This window comes from Bubalus kerabau, chromosome 6 (assembly GCF_029407905.1).
Source record: "Bubalus kerabau isolate K-KA32 ecotype Philippines breed swamp buffalo chromosome 6, PCC_UOA_SB_1v2, whole genome shotgun sequence".
NCBI lineage: Eukaryota > Metazoa > Chordata > Mammalia > Artiodactyla > Bovidae > Bubalus > Bubalus kerabau.
Genome location: NC_073629.1, coordinates 101658533 through 101673842, shown reverse-complemented (window position 1 = coordinate 101673842; position 15310 = coordinate 101658533). Strand labels below are relative to the sequence as shown.

The window sequence follows — 15310 nt, the reverse complement described above, 5'->3', positions numbered from 1 at the left end:
ATTGCTGATTTCTATGTTTCCTCATCAGTCTGTAGTTCTTTAGAGGAAGAAAATGCCTTGTTCACCACTGTAACCTCTGCACCTACTATAGTGCCCGCCTCTTTCTAGGTAATATAAATATTTAATTATTTCAGTTTCCTGTACAACTTTGTTCTACCACAGTTGTGGCTGGTTGGGCCCGGCATAAAATTATTAGAATCGTGGACAGTGGGAGTGAAAAGTGAGCCTTGGGCCGAGTTTTCTGGGATTCCCAGGCCGTCAGAGGAGAGCAAACTCCTCACACCATGCGAAGTGTACTTACAGCAAAGTTCTTTGGGGGGTGGGGGTGGATGTGTGTTTGTTGTTGCGTCGCTACAGCGGAATTTACGGTGAAGAGACTAGGGGTGGGGTCCTACCGGCAGCAGCTGGGGCAGCCCAGGAGCGGTAGCGGGAGCCTGATCATGTGACCTCCAATATGGCGACTGCCCTGGCTCATCCCTGGAAGGGGCGGAGCCTGGGCAGAGGGCAGGCTCAGATTCAGTCTATAACGGGGACTGTGCTCGCGTTTACGGACAGCTTATCATGGAGGCGAAAGAGTCTAGGTGAGTTCTCTGGATCACCACGCAGTGTGGTCATAGGGGCTTCTGATCTGAATCTTCCAGCCTAGGAATCTGTTCCTATACCCTTCTTCCCCAGCCCGGAGAACCCAAGTCGCTGGGATTCCAAATCCTCCAACCATGGATTCTTAAAATATTCATCCCAGGGACTACCTAGCTGGACTGCGTACCCCAGACCTTAATTTAGGAGACGCCCCCTGGACTTTCTAATCCTCAACTAAGATCCCCATTTCGGACTTTGATCTCTGATCCCCCCCATGACTTTCCGCCCCCGTCTGGAGATTTTTCAGCCCCAAAACCTTCCAGCCCCGGAACTAGCCCATGGATACTCTTGTTCCAGAGACATCCCCTCCCCTCACCAATTCTCCTAAGTGAGTTTTCGTCTCCTCACCCGCACTCTCCTAGTCCTTCCAGTGGCTTTGAGCCTGGGGAAACTGGGGCTATGCGTAGGGTAAAGGCCCCAGCACCGGCCCTTCTAGTTCTGTACACCACCTGATAGGCAGAGAGAGGGCGGAATCGGCGGGGAGGCGCAGCTTGGTAGCTGGTCTGGAGAAGGCAGATAGCCGTGCTGGATGGACTGTCTCCGGCTTTAGAACCCGAGCCCTGCCCAACCCCCAGCCTAGTTTACTGAGACCTACCCTTCCCTCCTCCTGATCCCCAGACCTCAGGGTTTTCCGGAGCTTAAGAATGACACCTTCCTGCGAGCAGCCTGGGGAGAAGAAACAGACTACACTCCTGTTTGGTGCATGCGGCAAGCAGGACGCTACTTACCAGGTCAGGGTCAGGGCCTCGGAGTCTAGGTAAAACTCTGGAGAGTGAAAAGTTTTGGAGGGGCAGAGAAGGGCTCTTGGAGGTTCCCCAAGGCTGAGCCCTGCCTTACCTTTTCTGTCTGCAGAGTTTAGGGAAACTCGGGCTGCCCAGGACTTTTTCAGCACCTGTCGCTCCCCAGAAGCCTGCTGTGAACTTACCCTGCAGGTGAGGGGTCGACAAAAGAGGAGGGATTTATGTTCTCCGCAGGCCACCTAGCAATCTGTCTTCTGTTCCCTATAGCCACTGCGTCGCTTCCCTCTGGATGCTGCCATCATCTTCTCCGACATCCTTGTCGTACCCCAGGTACCTGCTCAGATCTGACTCGCAAATGTGTAAAACAGAAAGGACAGTCAAGGCTCAAGAAAAGCACCTACCCTTATGGGGCAGAGGGAAAAATAGGCTGGAGGAGATGGAGCTTGGCTGTTTCATTCTCCTTTTCCTCCTTCCTGGCATGGGTTGAACAGATCTCATTCTCCAGGAGTTACAGGTTGGGAACCCAGATGTTTTCTCCCCTGCCAGGCACTGGGCATGGAGGTGACCATGGTGCCTGGCAAAGGGCCCAGCTTCCCAGAACCATTAAGAGAAGAGCGGGACTTAGAGCGCCTCCGGGATCCAGCAACAGTGGCCTCTGAGCTGGGCTATGTGTTCCAGGCCATCACCCTCACTCGACAGCAGCTGGCTGGGCGTGTGCCACTGATTGGCTTTGCTGGTGCCCCGGTAATATGGACCAGGGAAAGGACTTGGGCTTGGAGAAGTTACTTTGGCAGGTCTGGGTGAAGACAAGGGAAGGAAGGGTCAATCTGGCTTTTGCCTTTTGCAGTGGACTCTGATGACATACATGGTTGAGGGTGGCGGCTCAAGCACCATGTCTCAGGCCAAGCGCTGGCTTTACCAGAGACCACAAGCCAGTCACCAGCTGCTTCGCATCCTCACTGATGCTCTTGTCCCTTATCTGGTGGGACAAGTGGCTGCTGGTGCCCAGGTAAGACCTGAGGGAGAGACATAGCCTGGGGCTTAATGTTTAAGGACCAGAAACAATACAGTTCCTTATACCTGAGAAGCTAGGTATCTTATTGCCAGGCATAAAAGAGGCTTGACCTGCAATGATCTGGCTGGAGCAGCTAAGCCCAGATACTGGCAGGGGGGTTTAGTGCTCTGTTCAAAGACCAAAGCTAGCACTGGGATCTGGAAAAGGCAAAACTTTTTGACTGGAACTAGGTTTATAGGCTTAGGCAATCTCAGGGATGAAGTCACTTGGGGAAAATTGAGGCATATTCTACGTGTGCCTCCTCTTTGTATGTTATGTGTTTCATTTATTTTCACCACCCTGTAATTGTAGGCACTGCAGCTCTTTGAGTCCCATGCAGGGCATCTTGGCCCACAACTCTTCAGTAAGTTTGCACTGCCCTACATCCGTGATGTGTCCAAGCGAGTGAAGGCCGGGCTGCAGGAGGCAGGCCTGGCACCAGTGCCCATGGTAAGGATGGGGGTGGGCTGAGTGAAGGTGGGCCGGTGGAGCCATCAGGTTAAGTCCTGCATGGAACTAAGTGACCACTAGAGGGCAGCAGAAGTATGACTGAGGTATATTATTAATAGCCAGCAGAGCAAAGCTGTCTGCAGCCTGAGATTTGCCCTTTCCCCCAGATCATCTTTGCTAAGGATGGACATTTTGCCCTGGAGGAGCTGGCCCAGGCTGGCTACGAGGTGGTTGGGCTAGACTGGACAGTGGCCCCCGAGAAAGCCCGGTGAGTGATGGAAGGTGGTGGAGCAGGGGACGGCTACAGTATGTGCAGTCACCAGAACAGGGCCCTGACTCTGCTTCCAGGGAACGCGTGGGAAAGACGGTGACCCTGCAGGGCAACCTGGACCCCTGTGCCCTGTATGCATCTGAGGTAACAACCAGGTTCTTGTGTGTGTGTTGGTGACTTTGTCTGCACTCTCATGGTTCTGGATGTGGTTGTGTTTATTACTATGTGTGTGTTTTCATCATCGGTTTATCCCTCCCTTCTACTCCATTCACAACATGGACTCGAGGAAGGCAGGAGTTTCTTTTCATTGATTTCGTTCATTTGGCTCTTCTTAGTGCCTGGTCCATGCTAGGGATCCAGTAGTTTTTTGAATGACAGTAATACTGAGTGCCTCCGTGTGTGTCACTGTTACATACAGGGAGGACAGAGGCGTGCTGGCCCCCCTGTAGCCAGTGCCCTGTTGGTCCCCCCAGGAGGAGATTGGGAAGCTGGTGCAGCAGATGCTGAATGACTTTGGGCCACAGCGCTACATTGCCAACCTGGGCCATGGACTTTACCCTGACATGGACCCGGAACATGTGGGAGCCTTTGTGGATGCCGTGCACAAACACTCTCGCCTGCTTCGACAGAATTGAGCACGTCCCTTTTCCCTGAAGTACCGCTGACACAGATGATTGTTTCCAGGAGAATAAAAGTTCAAGAGTTGGAGTCTTGCATGTGGTTTTGTTTGTGAAAGATCTGTGCCCTTATCCTCCATTCCTTCTTAGCCTCTTCCTTCCCTGGGCTGCTTCTTGCATCCTCTGCCACAAGTCCTTGGAGCTCAGATATCAGTGCCTAGGCACTGTTGGACTTCATGTCAGGGCCCTGACACCAATGTTCTCTCAGATCTCCAAGCCCCAGAGCCACATGGGGTTGCATAGATATTCCTAGGAGTGGGAGCTGTGACATGTACAGGGAAATGGGGTCCCTACAGCATGTGAAGCCAGGGCTTTGTGTCTGGGGAGGAAGAGTGTATAGATCAGAGAGGGACACAGAAATGGTTAGAATATTCAGAAAGGCCTGTTGAGGAAGATGGAGTCTAGGTCAGCAGGAAGAAGCTGAGAGGCCTTCAGCTTTGACCGGGAAAGTTGGGAAGAGGGCATAAAGATCGGCTGAGTTGCTTAGACATGCATCACGGAGCTGAGAAGGCTTCTGACACCAATAGGCTTCTTTTCTGTGTATACCCTCTGATTTTCTCAATATCTTGATGTTTCTGTTCATCATAATGGTACCTACTTTCTGGGGTCCGGCCCTGATGTGCCTGTGAGCTCTGGAAAGCGGTCTGGTGCGGTAGGAAATTCTTCATTTGTTATTCCACATCTTATTACAGTGCTAGGAACCCTCTGTGCTATATAGGCCTAACCAGCTCCCTGTCCCAGCCAGGGTGATGGAGAATACAGAGAAGGGCCCCATTTATTGAAAAAACACAATTTCTGGTTTTAGAAAAATGATCTTTTCTGTGATCTGTGATTTATTCATAGAAAAGCACTGTGAGTTCACATACTTGCTAAAAAACGGCAATTGTGATACAGAAATGGGAGTGGTGTCTTGTTTTTTTAACCAACCTATCAGGCTGAGAGGTTGTACGGCCCATGACGGAACAGTAAGACTTCAGTAGCCACAAACAGCAAATACAAATTATTGGTCAGTGTGGAGGAAAAAAAAAAGTGACAGTTTGTCAGAGAAAGCAAAATAAAGCAGACAGGTCTTTAGTTCACACTCTAGCTATACCACCCCTTCCCTATCACACCCCACCCCCTACTCGGGAACTAAGACAGGAAACAGTAAACACCAAGACACTGGCATCTAAATGACTCTTCTGAATGCCCGCGCCATCTCCTACAACAATTCCAGGCGAGGAGAGGGGCAGGAAGGTAGCAGGAACACGACACACTGGAGGTCAGCCAGAGCTAACAGAGGGGTTGTCCACCTGGGCTAGAAGCTAGTCAGGGCAAGGCCAAATGCATTCAGCTGCAGCCTCCAAATCAGTGGCCCATGGGACTGTAGCAGAAGCGGGCAGAGGAAGCTTGAGGTAGAAAGGCAGGGGAAGAAAGCGGGTGCAGGGGAAGCAGAGAAATGTGGCGCTGAAGGAGCCACTCAGGGCAGAGGGAGCTTAGTGCTCAGAAGCTCATTGGGTGACAGTGATGAGTACAGGAGCCACAGAGATGGGGGACATGTTAGCTGGTGCGAGAGAACAGAGGAATGGGGATGAGAGATCTGGCAGAAAGAGGAGGGACACATGCATGCAGATCCTAGAACATGAATTCACAGACAAACCTACATGTGGAAATACCACAGTTACTCATACAGAGACAGGTACAGACCAAACAGATTTACACACGTGCATTCATGTGTGGCCAGATACACACAGACTAAACATGCACCAGCAAACAGCAACAGACACACAGATATGTACTACAGTATGCTCACATACGTGCATACCCTCACAGAAACCCACCATCCAGCACACAGGCCTGACACGTACACATAAATATATATGTGCACATACAGGCATGCACAGATATACCTATGCACACAGACACACGCATTTAGTCATTCAGGTCTCTACGCACACTTAGAGATGAGACCAGACACTAACACAACGGTGTCCAGAGCAGATGAACATTGTGAGCTCAGTGGCCTCCCAGACATTCACCTTCACCTGTTTCTCAGGAACTCGTCAGACTCCTAGAGAGGCTGTGTGAGGCAGGAGCAACAGCTTCCATGTCCTCATGGCTTCGTGAGGTGAAAGTCTAAGTCCAGACTGGGCCTCCTCACCCATCACTGGGCTATGAATGCCCTTCTGCAGGCTGGGGTTTCTGCATAGACTAGACTTGAGATTTCCTCTTAACTGGCCATTTTTCTCCCTGCCACCCCCAATCTTCCACTGCCAACAGAATATACTCTGCAAGGGAAACCTGAGAAATGGTTGTGAATCTCCTCAGAAAACAAGCCTATCTTCCCACCCACAGCTACAAGTACCCATCAAATTAGAACCAGAATTATAAATAGTTACAACTTTACAACATAATTGGCAACACACAGACTATAGTATTTACAGTACCATAAACGCTTCTGTTTCTCTGGTTACACAATCCCTGAGACGGAACAGTGTTCTGTGTTTGCCAAGGGAGAGAGGGGCAATGCCCGGGACACACAGGATACAAGGGCCTGAGGTGGCATGTTGTGGGTGCTGATTGGTCTGCAGGGCCCTGCTCCTCCAGGAACAGTGGGCTGTTGTAAGAACCCTGCCCAGGCAGGCATGCTGGCTAGAGCTGGACTCTCCCCATGCTTAGCCCTGTGGTCCTCTGGCTTCAGCCACAGGTGCTCAGAGTCCTCTCAGGGTGGACAAATGCTTGTGTCCGTGGCCTGACCTGATGGTACCTGAGAGCCCAGGCTGCCCTGGCAGCAAGCCGTCTGCTTTCTCAGCCGAAGCGCTCTCGCACCAGCAGCATCAGCTTCTTCTTGCCTTTGTAGATCTGTTTGAGGTTGTCGATGAACTGGGCAAACTGAAGGTGGCCATCCTGAGGCAGCAGGAAGGTCTCCCGGGCCTTGCTCAGAAACTCAATGAACTCTCCATAGTGGCGAGGGCTGATATGCGTCAGGCGCGAGTGTGTGGTGTTGATGTAGGCATTGATGGTGGCATCCAGCAGCTGGCGCAGGGGAGCCTTGTCGGTGGACATGAGCTTTCCTGAGCTGCGGCGGCCTGGGATGCCGGCCAGTCCAGGAGCAGTCACCGTGCAGCGCCGAAGGATGTCTGAAAGCACTGTGGCGCAGTGCACGCTCTTCACCACCAGGGGGATCAGGGCCGCCAGCTCATTCTTGCCCAGGGAGTGGCTGAGGGCGCAGGCCCAGAGCACATCGTTGATGGCCGGGTGGGTGTCCTGGTTGTAGGCCAGGTTGAGATGGCTCATGGCCAGTGAGGCCAGCTTGAAGGCACGTAGCGGGTAGCCACGGAGCTCCATGTAGCGGGCGATGGTGAACAGCTGTGAGTGAGTCATGCCGCCAGCCGCAGCATCGATGGCGATCTGATAGGCTGCTTCGAAGGCGATGTGGTCCTTCTCACAGAGGGTAAGGGCCGACAGGGCACAGCTCTGCGGATCCTTCATAGCGCACTGCAGGGCCAGGGTGCGAGCACAGCTGGCCAGCTCCTCCCGCTGTGGATAGTCAAGACTGAGGCGCAGGATGGTGGTGTGGGAGACGGCTGTGGCAGCCACAATACTGGTAGCCTCGGTGGGGGTGAAGAGTGTGTACCAGCTCTGCAAGATGCTCACCAGGGCCCGCACACCTGTCAAGGAGAGCCTGTGCTCAGCCATGGGCCTCCAGGTCCTGATCCAGGTCTACTCAGATTACCATTTGGGGTGAGAACTTGGCCTGCAGGGATAAGCTCTCCCTCCTTCTCAGTAGCCCTGAGATGATCTGCAGTAACCAGGGCTAGGGGGGCAACCCCGGTGGCCAGACCCCATTTGAGGTCTCTTCCCATCCCTTCTTTCCCCCAGGTCAGAGGCTTGAAAGTTTCTGCAGGTGCTCTTAGCCCCTCACAAGGATGGAGCAATACAGCCTGTGGTTTGCCTGCTCCAAGGCAGGAGTCTCAGATCTGCCCCTGGGTTTTCTAGCTGAAGTGAAGCCTTTCAGGGCAGAGTTTTGTGCTGGGGCTTTGGGCTCTAGATGGGGTCTCGAGCCTCCAAGTTGTTTGGGATTTCTCAGAAGCATGGACAACTACCTCCTAAGGCTGCACTTGAGTACTGGTGGCTGAAAATTCATTCTTTTAGAATGTTTCTAGCAGAGGATCAGAGTGCTGCTTGCCCTCAGGGTACAATCCAAGCAGTGAGGGAAGACCTTGGTCAGGCTGAACAGGGCCATCTTCTCCTATCAGCAGCCTCATCCTTTCCTAGGCCATCAATAACAGGAATATGAGAGCTCTAAGGATTCACTATCCTGTCCCAAGAGTAGGGCCTAGGAATCCTTTCCCCTGGGGGCACAGGGAGCTGGGAGACTCACCCACTTCTGTGGCACAGGTTACCAACCACCGCACCATCTCCCGGCGCCTCCAGTTGAGGGTTGATAAGGTCATCCTCATCACCTGGGCGAAAAAAAGTGGCATTCCCAGCGGACTTAGCATAACTGCTATAACCTCTCCCTCCTCTTTGCCATTCATTTATGTACATGTATTTATTTGTGCCTTAAACAACCATTTCTCCCCTGAGAAGTACAGATGGGTTTGTTTAATTTCTGCCCCATCCTGCCACCAATCAGATAGAAGATTTCTCTGATGATCTGTAATGAATAAACCCCTTATTATCACACCTTGACTTGGAGGAATGGGGGTGGGTAGGAAAAAGATGGGGACCTTGTGGAGCCTAAGGCTATACTGCTTAACTGGCCTTAACTTCAAAACAGAGCCCCAAATTTAGTCCTGACCTTGTGACTAGCCTAGAAGCTATGTTCTGGGGACAGAGAAAGAATCAGACCTGGCCCATGCCCACTCCAGTCCTCATGGGATCTTAACTCCCTGTCACTAGGCCAGAAGTTTAAAGTGGGGATGGCCCACTCCTCCTCCATACCTGTAGCCCCAGCTCCAAGGCCACGTTGAGCAGGGTGCCATCTGTACTACTGTCCGTGGGAGTAGCAATCTTGAATGCATCTTGGGCCAGTTTGAAGATGAGGGAGGAAGAATGGATGTGCTTCTGTATTGCTTCCAGGATTGTTCGGAGCCTCAGAGTGTCCCCTACAGGTGCCAAGAGAAGGGGCAGGGACAAAGTCTTCTTTAAAGCTTCCCTGAACAGTCAGCTGATCACAACAGGTGCTGGTTGAACTGGCTGGTGTCAATGCACGGAATGCTTCCGAATGGTCGGGGTGGTCAAGCTTTGTCTCCACTGAACCCACTGGAGGCTCCTTCCTTCCCCAGGCACCCATGCAAATTCACTTCTCTCCACCTTTTCATCGGCCTTGACCCCTTACCCTTTTTTCCCCTCAGGATCTTTAGGTCCCAGAAATAACTTTTTCTAACACCTGAATTTTGAGAGCTATTTATACAGGAGAAGGAAGCCACATTATTGCCAAGAAAGTATTCCAGTCCCAAGGTCTGCTTCTCAGTACAGTTCCCTGGAGCTGGGCTACCACTTCTTATCCAGTAGGCAAGTATGAGTGCACAGAGTTAGGGAATACGTTGCAGGAATGCCATGAGTACCATATGGGGTAAAGGCAGTAGGGTATATTAGAGATTGGTGTGTCTTCTGAAGGGGTAAAATGTGAAATAAAGAGAGAAGAAAAAGTAGGTCTTATGTCTTACAAAGAGGTGCAGTGCTATGCTAAGAGTGTACAGGCTTTGGAGTAAAATACATTGGGAAATGAACCTAGTTCAGCCAGTACCAGACCAGTTACTTCATCTATAAAATAGAAACAATAACCTTTTAAGGTCGTGGAGGGAATTATAAACAATTTGTGTACAGGTAATATGTGTGTTCATGCACATAAATGAATAGAAAATATGCGGGGATTTTTACAACACTGTCTTAGCAGTAGTAGTTATCTTTGGGTGTCAGGATTGAGAGATCACCTTTTTTCCTTCTATCCTCTTTAAAATCAATTAAGACATTTAATAGACTTTTTTTTTTTGGTGGGACCTTAGTTCCTCAACCAGGGATCAAACCCAGGCCCTCAGTAGCGAGAGCAGAGTCCTAACCACTGGACCGCCAAGGAAACCCTGACTTTATGTTTTTAAAGTAGTTTTAGGTATACAGAAAATTGAGCAGATAAGACAGAGTTCTCACATATCCCCCTCTCTCCCCTTTCAGTTTCCCTTATTACTAACATCTTACATTGAATGAACACTGATACATTATTATAACTGAAGTCCACAGTTAACATTAGGGTCCACTGTGTTATACAATCCTATGGGTTTTGACCAATGCATAGTATCATGGATTTGCCATTACTATGTCATATAGAATAGACTCATTGCTGTAAAAATCTCCTGTGCTCCCCCTGTTCATCCCTCTTCTCTTTCCTTCTGAAACTACTCATTTTTTACTGCCATTATAGTGTTAACTTTTCCACAATGTCACAGGTTTGGAATAGTATGTAACCTTTACAGACTGGCTTCCTTCAGGAAGCAAAATACACTTGTTTCCTTAAATGTCTATTTATGGCTTGGTAGCTCTTTTTTTTTAAATTTAATTTCAGTTGATGTACAATATTATATACATTTCAGGTATACAACATAGTGATTCACAATTTTTAAAGGTTATACTCCATTTATAGTTATTATAAAATACTAGCTATATTCCTATAATGTATCCTTGTAGCTTACTTATTTTATACATAGTAGTTTGTACCTCTTAGACTCCTTCCCCCATCCAGACCCTCCTCCCCACCTTACTTCCCCGTGCTGGTAACAAGTTTGCTCTCATACTCTGTGAGTCTGTTTCTTTTTTGTTATAGTCAATGGTTTGTTGTATTTTTTAGATTCCACATATAAGTGATATCATACAATATTTGTCTTTCTCTGACTTGATTTACTTAGCAGAATACCCTTCGATTCCATCTATGTTGCTGTAAATGGCAAAAATTTCTTTTTTGTGACTGAACAGTATTTGATTATATATTTATACCATCTCTTCTTTACCCATTCATCTCTTGATGGGACACTTAGGTTGGTTCTATTTATTATCTACTGTAAATAATGCTGTCATGAACACTGGGGTACATGTATCTTTTTCAATTCATGTTTTACATTTTTTGGCTATATACCAAGGAGTGGAACTGCTGGGTCATATTGTAGTTCTAATTTTCTGAGAAACCTCCGTATCATTTTTCACAGTGGCTGCATCAATATACATTCCCACCAACAGTGTACAAGGGTTCCCTTTTCTCTACGTCCACACCAACAGTTGTTATTTGCATTCTTTTTAATCATTTTGACAGGTGTGAGGTGATATCTCATACAGTTAGAACTGGACACCGAACAACAGACTGGTTCCCAATAGGAAAAGGAGTATGTCAAGGCCGTATATTGTCACCCTGCTTATTTAACTTCTATGCAGAGTACATCATGAGAAACGCTGGACTGGAAGAAACACAAGCTGGAATCAAGATTGCTGGGAGAAATATCAATAACCTCAGGTATGCAGATGACACCACCCTTATGGCAGAAAGTGAAGAGGAACTAAAAAGCCTCTTGATGAAAGTGAAAGAGGAGAGTGAAAAAGTTGGCTTAAAGTTCAACATTCAGTAAAACGAAGATCATGGCATCCGGTCCCATCACTTCATGGGAAATAGATGGGGAAACAGTGGAAACAGTGTCAGACTTTATTTTTTTGGGCTCCAAAATCACTGCAGATTGCAGCCATGACATTAAAAGATGCTTACTCCTTGGAAGGAAAGTTATGACCAACCTAGATACCATATTCAAAAGCAGAGAGATTACTTTGCCAATAAAGGTCCATCTAGTCAAGGCTATGGTTTTTCCAGTGGTCATGTATGGATGTGAGAGTTGGACTGTGAAGAAGGCTGAGTGCTGAAGAATTGATGCTTTTGAACTGTGGTGTTGGAGAAGACTCTTGCGAGTCCCTTGGACTGCAAGGAGATCCAACCAGTCCATTCTGAAGGAGATCAGTCCTGGGATTTCTTTGGAGGGAATGATGCTGAAGCTGAAACTCCAGTACTTTGGCCACCTCATGTGAAGAGCTGACTCATTGGAAAAGACTCTGATGCTGGGAGGGATTGAGGGCAGGAGGAGAAGGCGATGACAGAGGATGAGGTGGCTGGATGGCATCACCGACTCAATGGACATGAGTTTGGGTGAACTCCGGGAGTTTGTGATGGACAGGGAGGCCTGGCGTGCTGCGATTCATGGGGTCGCGAAGAGTCGGACACGACTGAGCGACTGAACTGAACTGATGATTAATGATATTGAGCATCTTTTTATCTGCCTGTTGACCATCTGTACTTCTTTGGAAAAATGTCTATCCACGTTTTCTGCCCATTTTAAAAATCAAGTTTGTTTTTTTTTATGTTAGTTCATATGAAATGTGTATTTTGGATTTAATTCCCTATTGGTCACTCTATCTGCTAGTACTTCCTCTCATTCAGTAGGTTGTCTTTTTATTTTGCCAATGATTTTCTTTGCTGTGCAAAAGCTTTTAACTAAGTCCCACTTGTTTACTTTTTATTTTCCTTTGATTTAGGATGCAGATTAAAAAAAAAACACTGCTATGATTTGTGTTAAAGTGTTCTGCCTATGTTTTGAGTTTTATGGTCTCTGGTCTTATACTTAGGTCTTTAATTCATTTTGAGTTTATTTTTGTGTACAGTTAGAGAATGTTCTAATTTCGTTCTTTCATATGTAGCTGTCCAGTTCCCCAGCACCACTTATTGAAGGGCACTTCATTTCTTTACGTTGGTAAATAATATCCCATTGTATGGATCTACCTCAGCTTGTGTATCCATTCACCAGCTGCAGGATATCTTGTTTGCTTCCACTTTTAGGCAATTACAAATTAAGGTGCTATAAACATTTACGTGCTGGTTTTTGTGTAGACAGTTGTGTAAGTTTTCAACTTATTTGGGCAAATAACTAGGAACAAGATTACTGGATCATATGGTTAGACTATGTGTAGCTTTGTAAAAAACTGACAAACTGTCTTCCAAAGTGGCTGAACCTTTGGCATTCCCACCAGGAATGAACGAGTCTTTGCTGCTCCACATCCGCACTAGTGTTTGGTGGTGTGTTTTGGATTTTAGCTATTCTAATAGGTATATAGTGGTATCTAATTTTTGTTTTAATTTGTATTTCCAGTCCATCCTAAAGGAGATCAGTCCTGGGTGTTCATTGGAAGGACTGATGTTGAAGCTGAAACTCCAATGCTTTTGCCACCTGATGCGAAGAGCTGACTCATTGGAAAAGACCCTGATGCTGGGAAAGATTTGAGGGCATGAGGAGAAGGGGACGACAGAGGATGAGATGGTTGGATGGAATCACCAATTCAGTGGACATGGGTTTGGGTGAACTCCAGGACTTGGTGATGGACAGGGAGGCCCGGCGTGCTGCGGTTCATGGAGTCGCAAAGAGTCGGACACGACTGAGTGACTGAACTGAACTGAACTGAATATGACATGTCATGGTGAGTATCTTTTTACTGCTTGTTTGACATCTATATATCTTATCTGGTAAGGCATCAGTTCAGGTCTTTAGTGCATTTTAAGATTCAGTTGTTTTCTCAACAATAATGTCGAGTTTTAAGAGTTATTTGTGTATTTGGGATATAAGTTCTTTAGTAGATACTATTTTGCAAATATTTTCTCCCAGGCTGTGGCTTGTCTTTTCAATGTTTTTCACATAAGTTTTACATTTTAATGAAGTCTTACTTACCAATGTTTTTTTCATCGACTGTATCTAATTTTGGTGTTGTATCTAAAAAGCTATTTCTGGGAATTCTCCAGAGGTCCAGTGGTTAGGACTCTGTGTTTCTACTGCAGGCAGCCCAGGTTTGATCCCTGATCAGGGAACACAGTGTGGTCAAAAAAGGTTACTGTCAAACACAAGGTCATCTAGTCTTTCTCCTGTGTTCTTCTAGAAGTTTTATAATTTTATGTTTTATATTTATGTCTGATACATTTGAATTCATTTGCATGAAAGGTATAAGGTCAATGTGTCTATATTCATTTTTTAAAATGTGGATGTACAGTTCTTCTAGTACCATTTGCTGAAAATACTATCCTTTGCTCCTTTGTCAAAGACCAGTTGACTGTATTTGTGTGAGACTATTTCTGAGCTCTCTATTTTGTTCTATGGACCTATTTGCTTATTCTTCTGCCAATACCACACTATTTGATTACTGTACCATATACCATACATGGTACATACTGTACATGGTAGTTCTATTTTTTAAATTTTTGAGAAACATCCATCCTGTTTTCCATAGTTGTTGTACCAATTTACATTCTCACCAACAGTGTACTCCACATCTTTTGTCCTTTTTTTTTTTTTTTTTTTTTTAGTTCTACCAGTTTATTGCTACCAACCCGTGACCCTCCACCCTCATGCACACATGCTCAGTCATGTAACCCCATGGACTGCAGCCAGCCAGGCTCCTCTGTCCATGGACTTTTCCAGGCAAGAATACTGGAGTAGGTTGCCATTTCCTTCTCCATCTTTTGTCTTTTTGATAACAGCCATTCTAACAGGTGTGAGGGAATATTTGCAATATTACCTCTTTTCTAACATATGTATTTAATGCTGTAAAATTTCCCTCCAAACACTGCTTTCATTGCATCCTACATTTCTGATTAGTTCATTTTTTTTTAGTTTTAAACTTTCATTTAGTTAAAAATATTAAAAAATTCCTGAGAGTTCATCTTTGATCCATATGTTACTTAGAAGTGTGTTTAAACTCCATATTTTTGGGAATTTTCCAGTTATCCTTCTGTTAATAATTTCTAGCTTAATTCCACTGTGATCTGAAAGCATACTTTGTATGATTTCTGTTCTTCTAAATTTACTGAGGTGTGTTTTATGGTTCAGAATGTGGTCTATCTTGGTGAACATTCCATGTGAGCTTGAAAAGAATGTATTCTATTGCAGTTTGATAAAGTATTTTATAAATGTTAATTAGATTCAGTTAATTAATGGCTTGTTCAAGTATAACTTATTGATTTCTTTGCCTGCTGGATGTATCAATTATTGATAAGAGGTACTGTGAATTCTCTGAATGAATGTAACAGTGGATTTGTCCATTTCTCCTTGCAGTTCTATTGGTTTCCCCCCACATATTTTGATGCTTTGTTGTTAGATGCATATACATTAAAGATAATTATGACTTTTTGGATAACTGACTCCTTTATCACTGTGTAATGCCCCTCTTTATCCCTGAAAATTTTCCATTTACTGAAGTCTTTGTTTAATACAGGCATCCCAGGTTTTTCTTGGTATGTGTTAACATGGTATACCTTTCTCTATCCTTTACTATGTTGTTAACAGGTGAAGGAATCAGACTGTGGTTAAGAAACAGTTTTAAAGATGAAAATAACAAATTAGCTCAGCTGGTACACATGCTTTCCTGGGAGAATATCTTTTCCAGACTCTTCCTGCTTTTAGTGCAGCTACTTTGGTAGGCT

At 46.4% G+C, this 15310-nt stretch overlaps 2 protein-coding genes across 4 annotated transcripts in view; one reads left to right on the top strand and one right to left on the bottom strand.

Annotated features, from left to right (window-relative positions):
- The first annotated feature begins 429 nt into the window (after positions 1-429).
- On the top strand, positions 430-3862 carry UROD (uroporphyrinogen decarboxylase). Of its 3 annotated transcripts, none has more exons than XM_055586069.1 (10): positions 430-581; positions 1258-1370; positions 1492-1571; positions 1647-1709; positions 1926-2123; positions 2227-2388; positions 2746-2883; positions 3051-3151; positions 3232-3298; positions 3628-3862. In XM_055586069.1, exons 1-10 carry the CDS (start codon positions 562-564, stop codon positions 3787-3789), a joined length of 1104 nt encoding a protein of 367 aa, XP_055442044.1. In that variant the 5' UTR covers positions 430-561; the 3' UTR covers positions 3790-3862. The 3 variants fall into 3 exon arrangements, with proteins under 3 accessions (XP_055442044.1, XP_055442045.1, XP_055442046.1); XM_055586070.1 differs by having other exon boundaries at positions 3573-3862; XM_055586071.1 differs by lacking the exon at positions 1926-2123.
- A 2523-nt stretch (positions 3863-6385) lies between these two features.
- Positions 6386-15310, bottom strand: part of ZSWIM5 (zinc finger SWIM-type containing 5) — a 139860-nt gene continuing 130935 nt past the window's right edge. Inside the window, exons 12-14 of the mRNA XM_055586072.1 lie at positions 8758-8921; positions 8195-8276; positions 6386-7481 (exon numbers count right to left, since the gene is read on the bottom strand). Of these exons, the coding sequence (XP_055442047.1) occupies positions 6619-7481; positions 8195-8276; positions 8758-8921 (1109 nt within the window). The 3' untranslated portion in view covers positions 6386-6618. The remainder of the gene's footprint in view (positions 7482-8194; positions 8277-8757; positions 8922-15310) is intronic.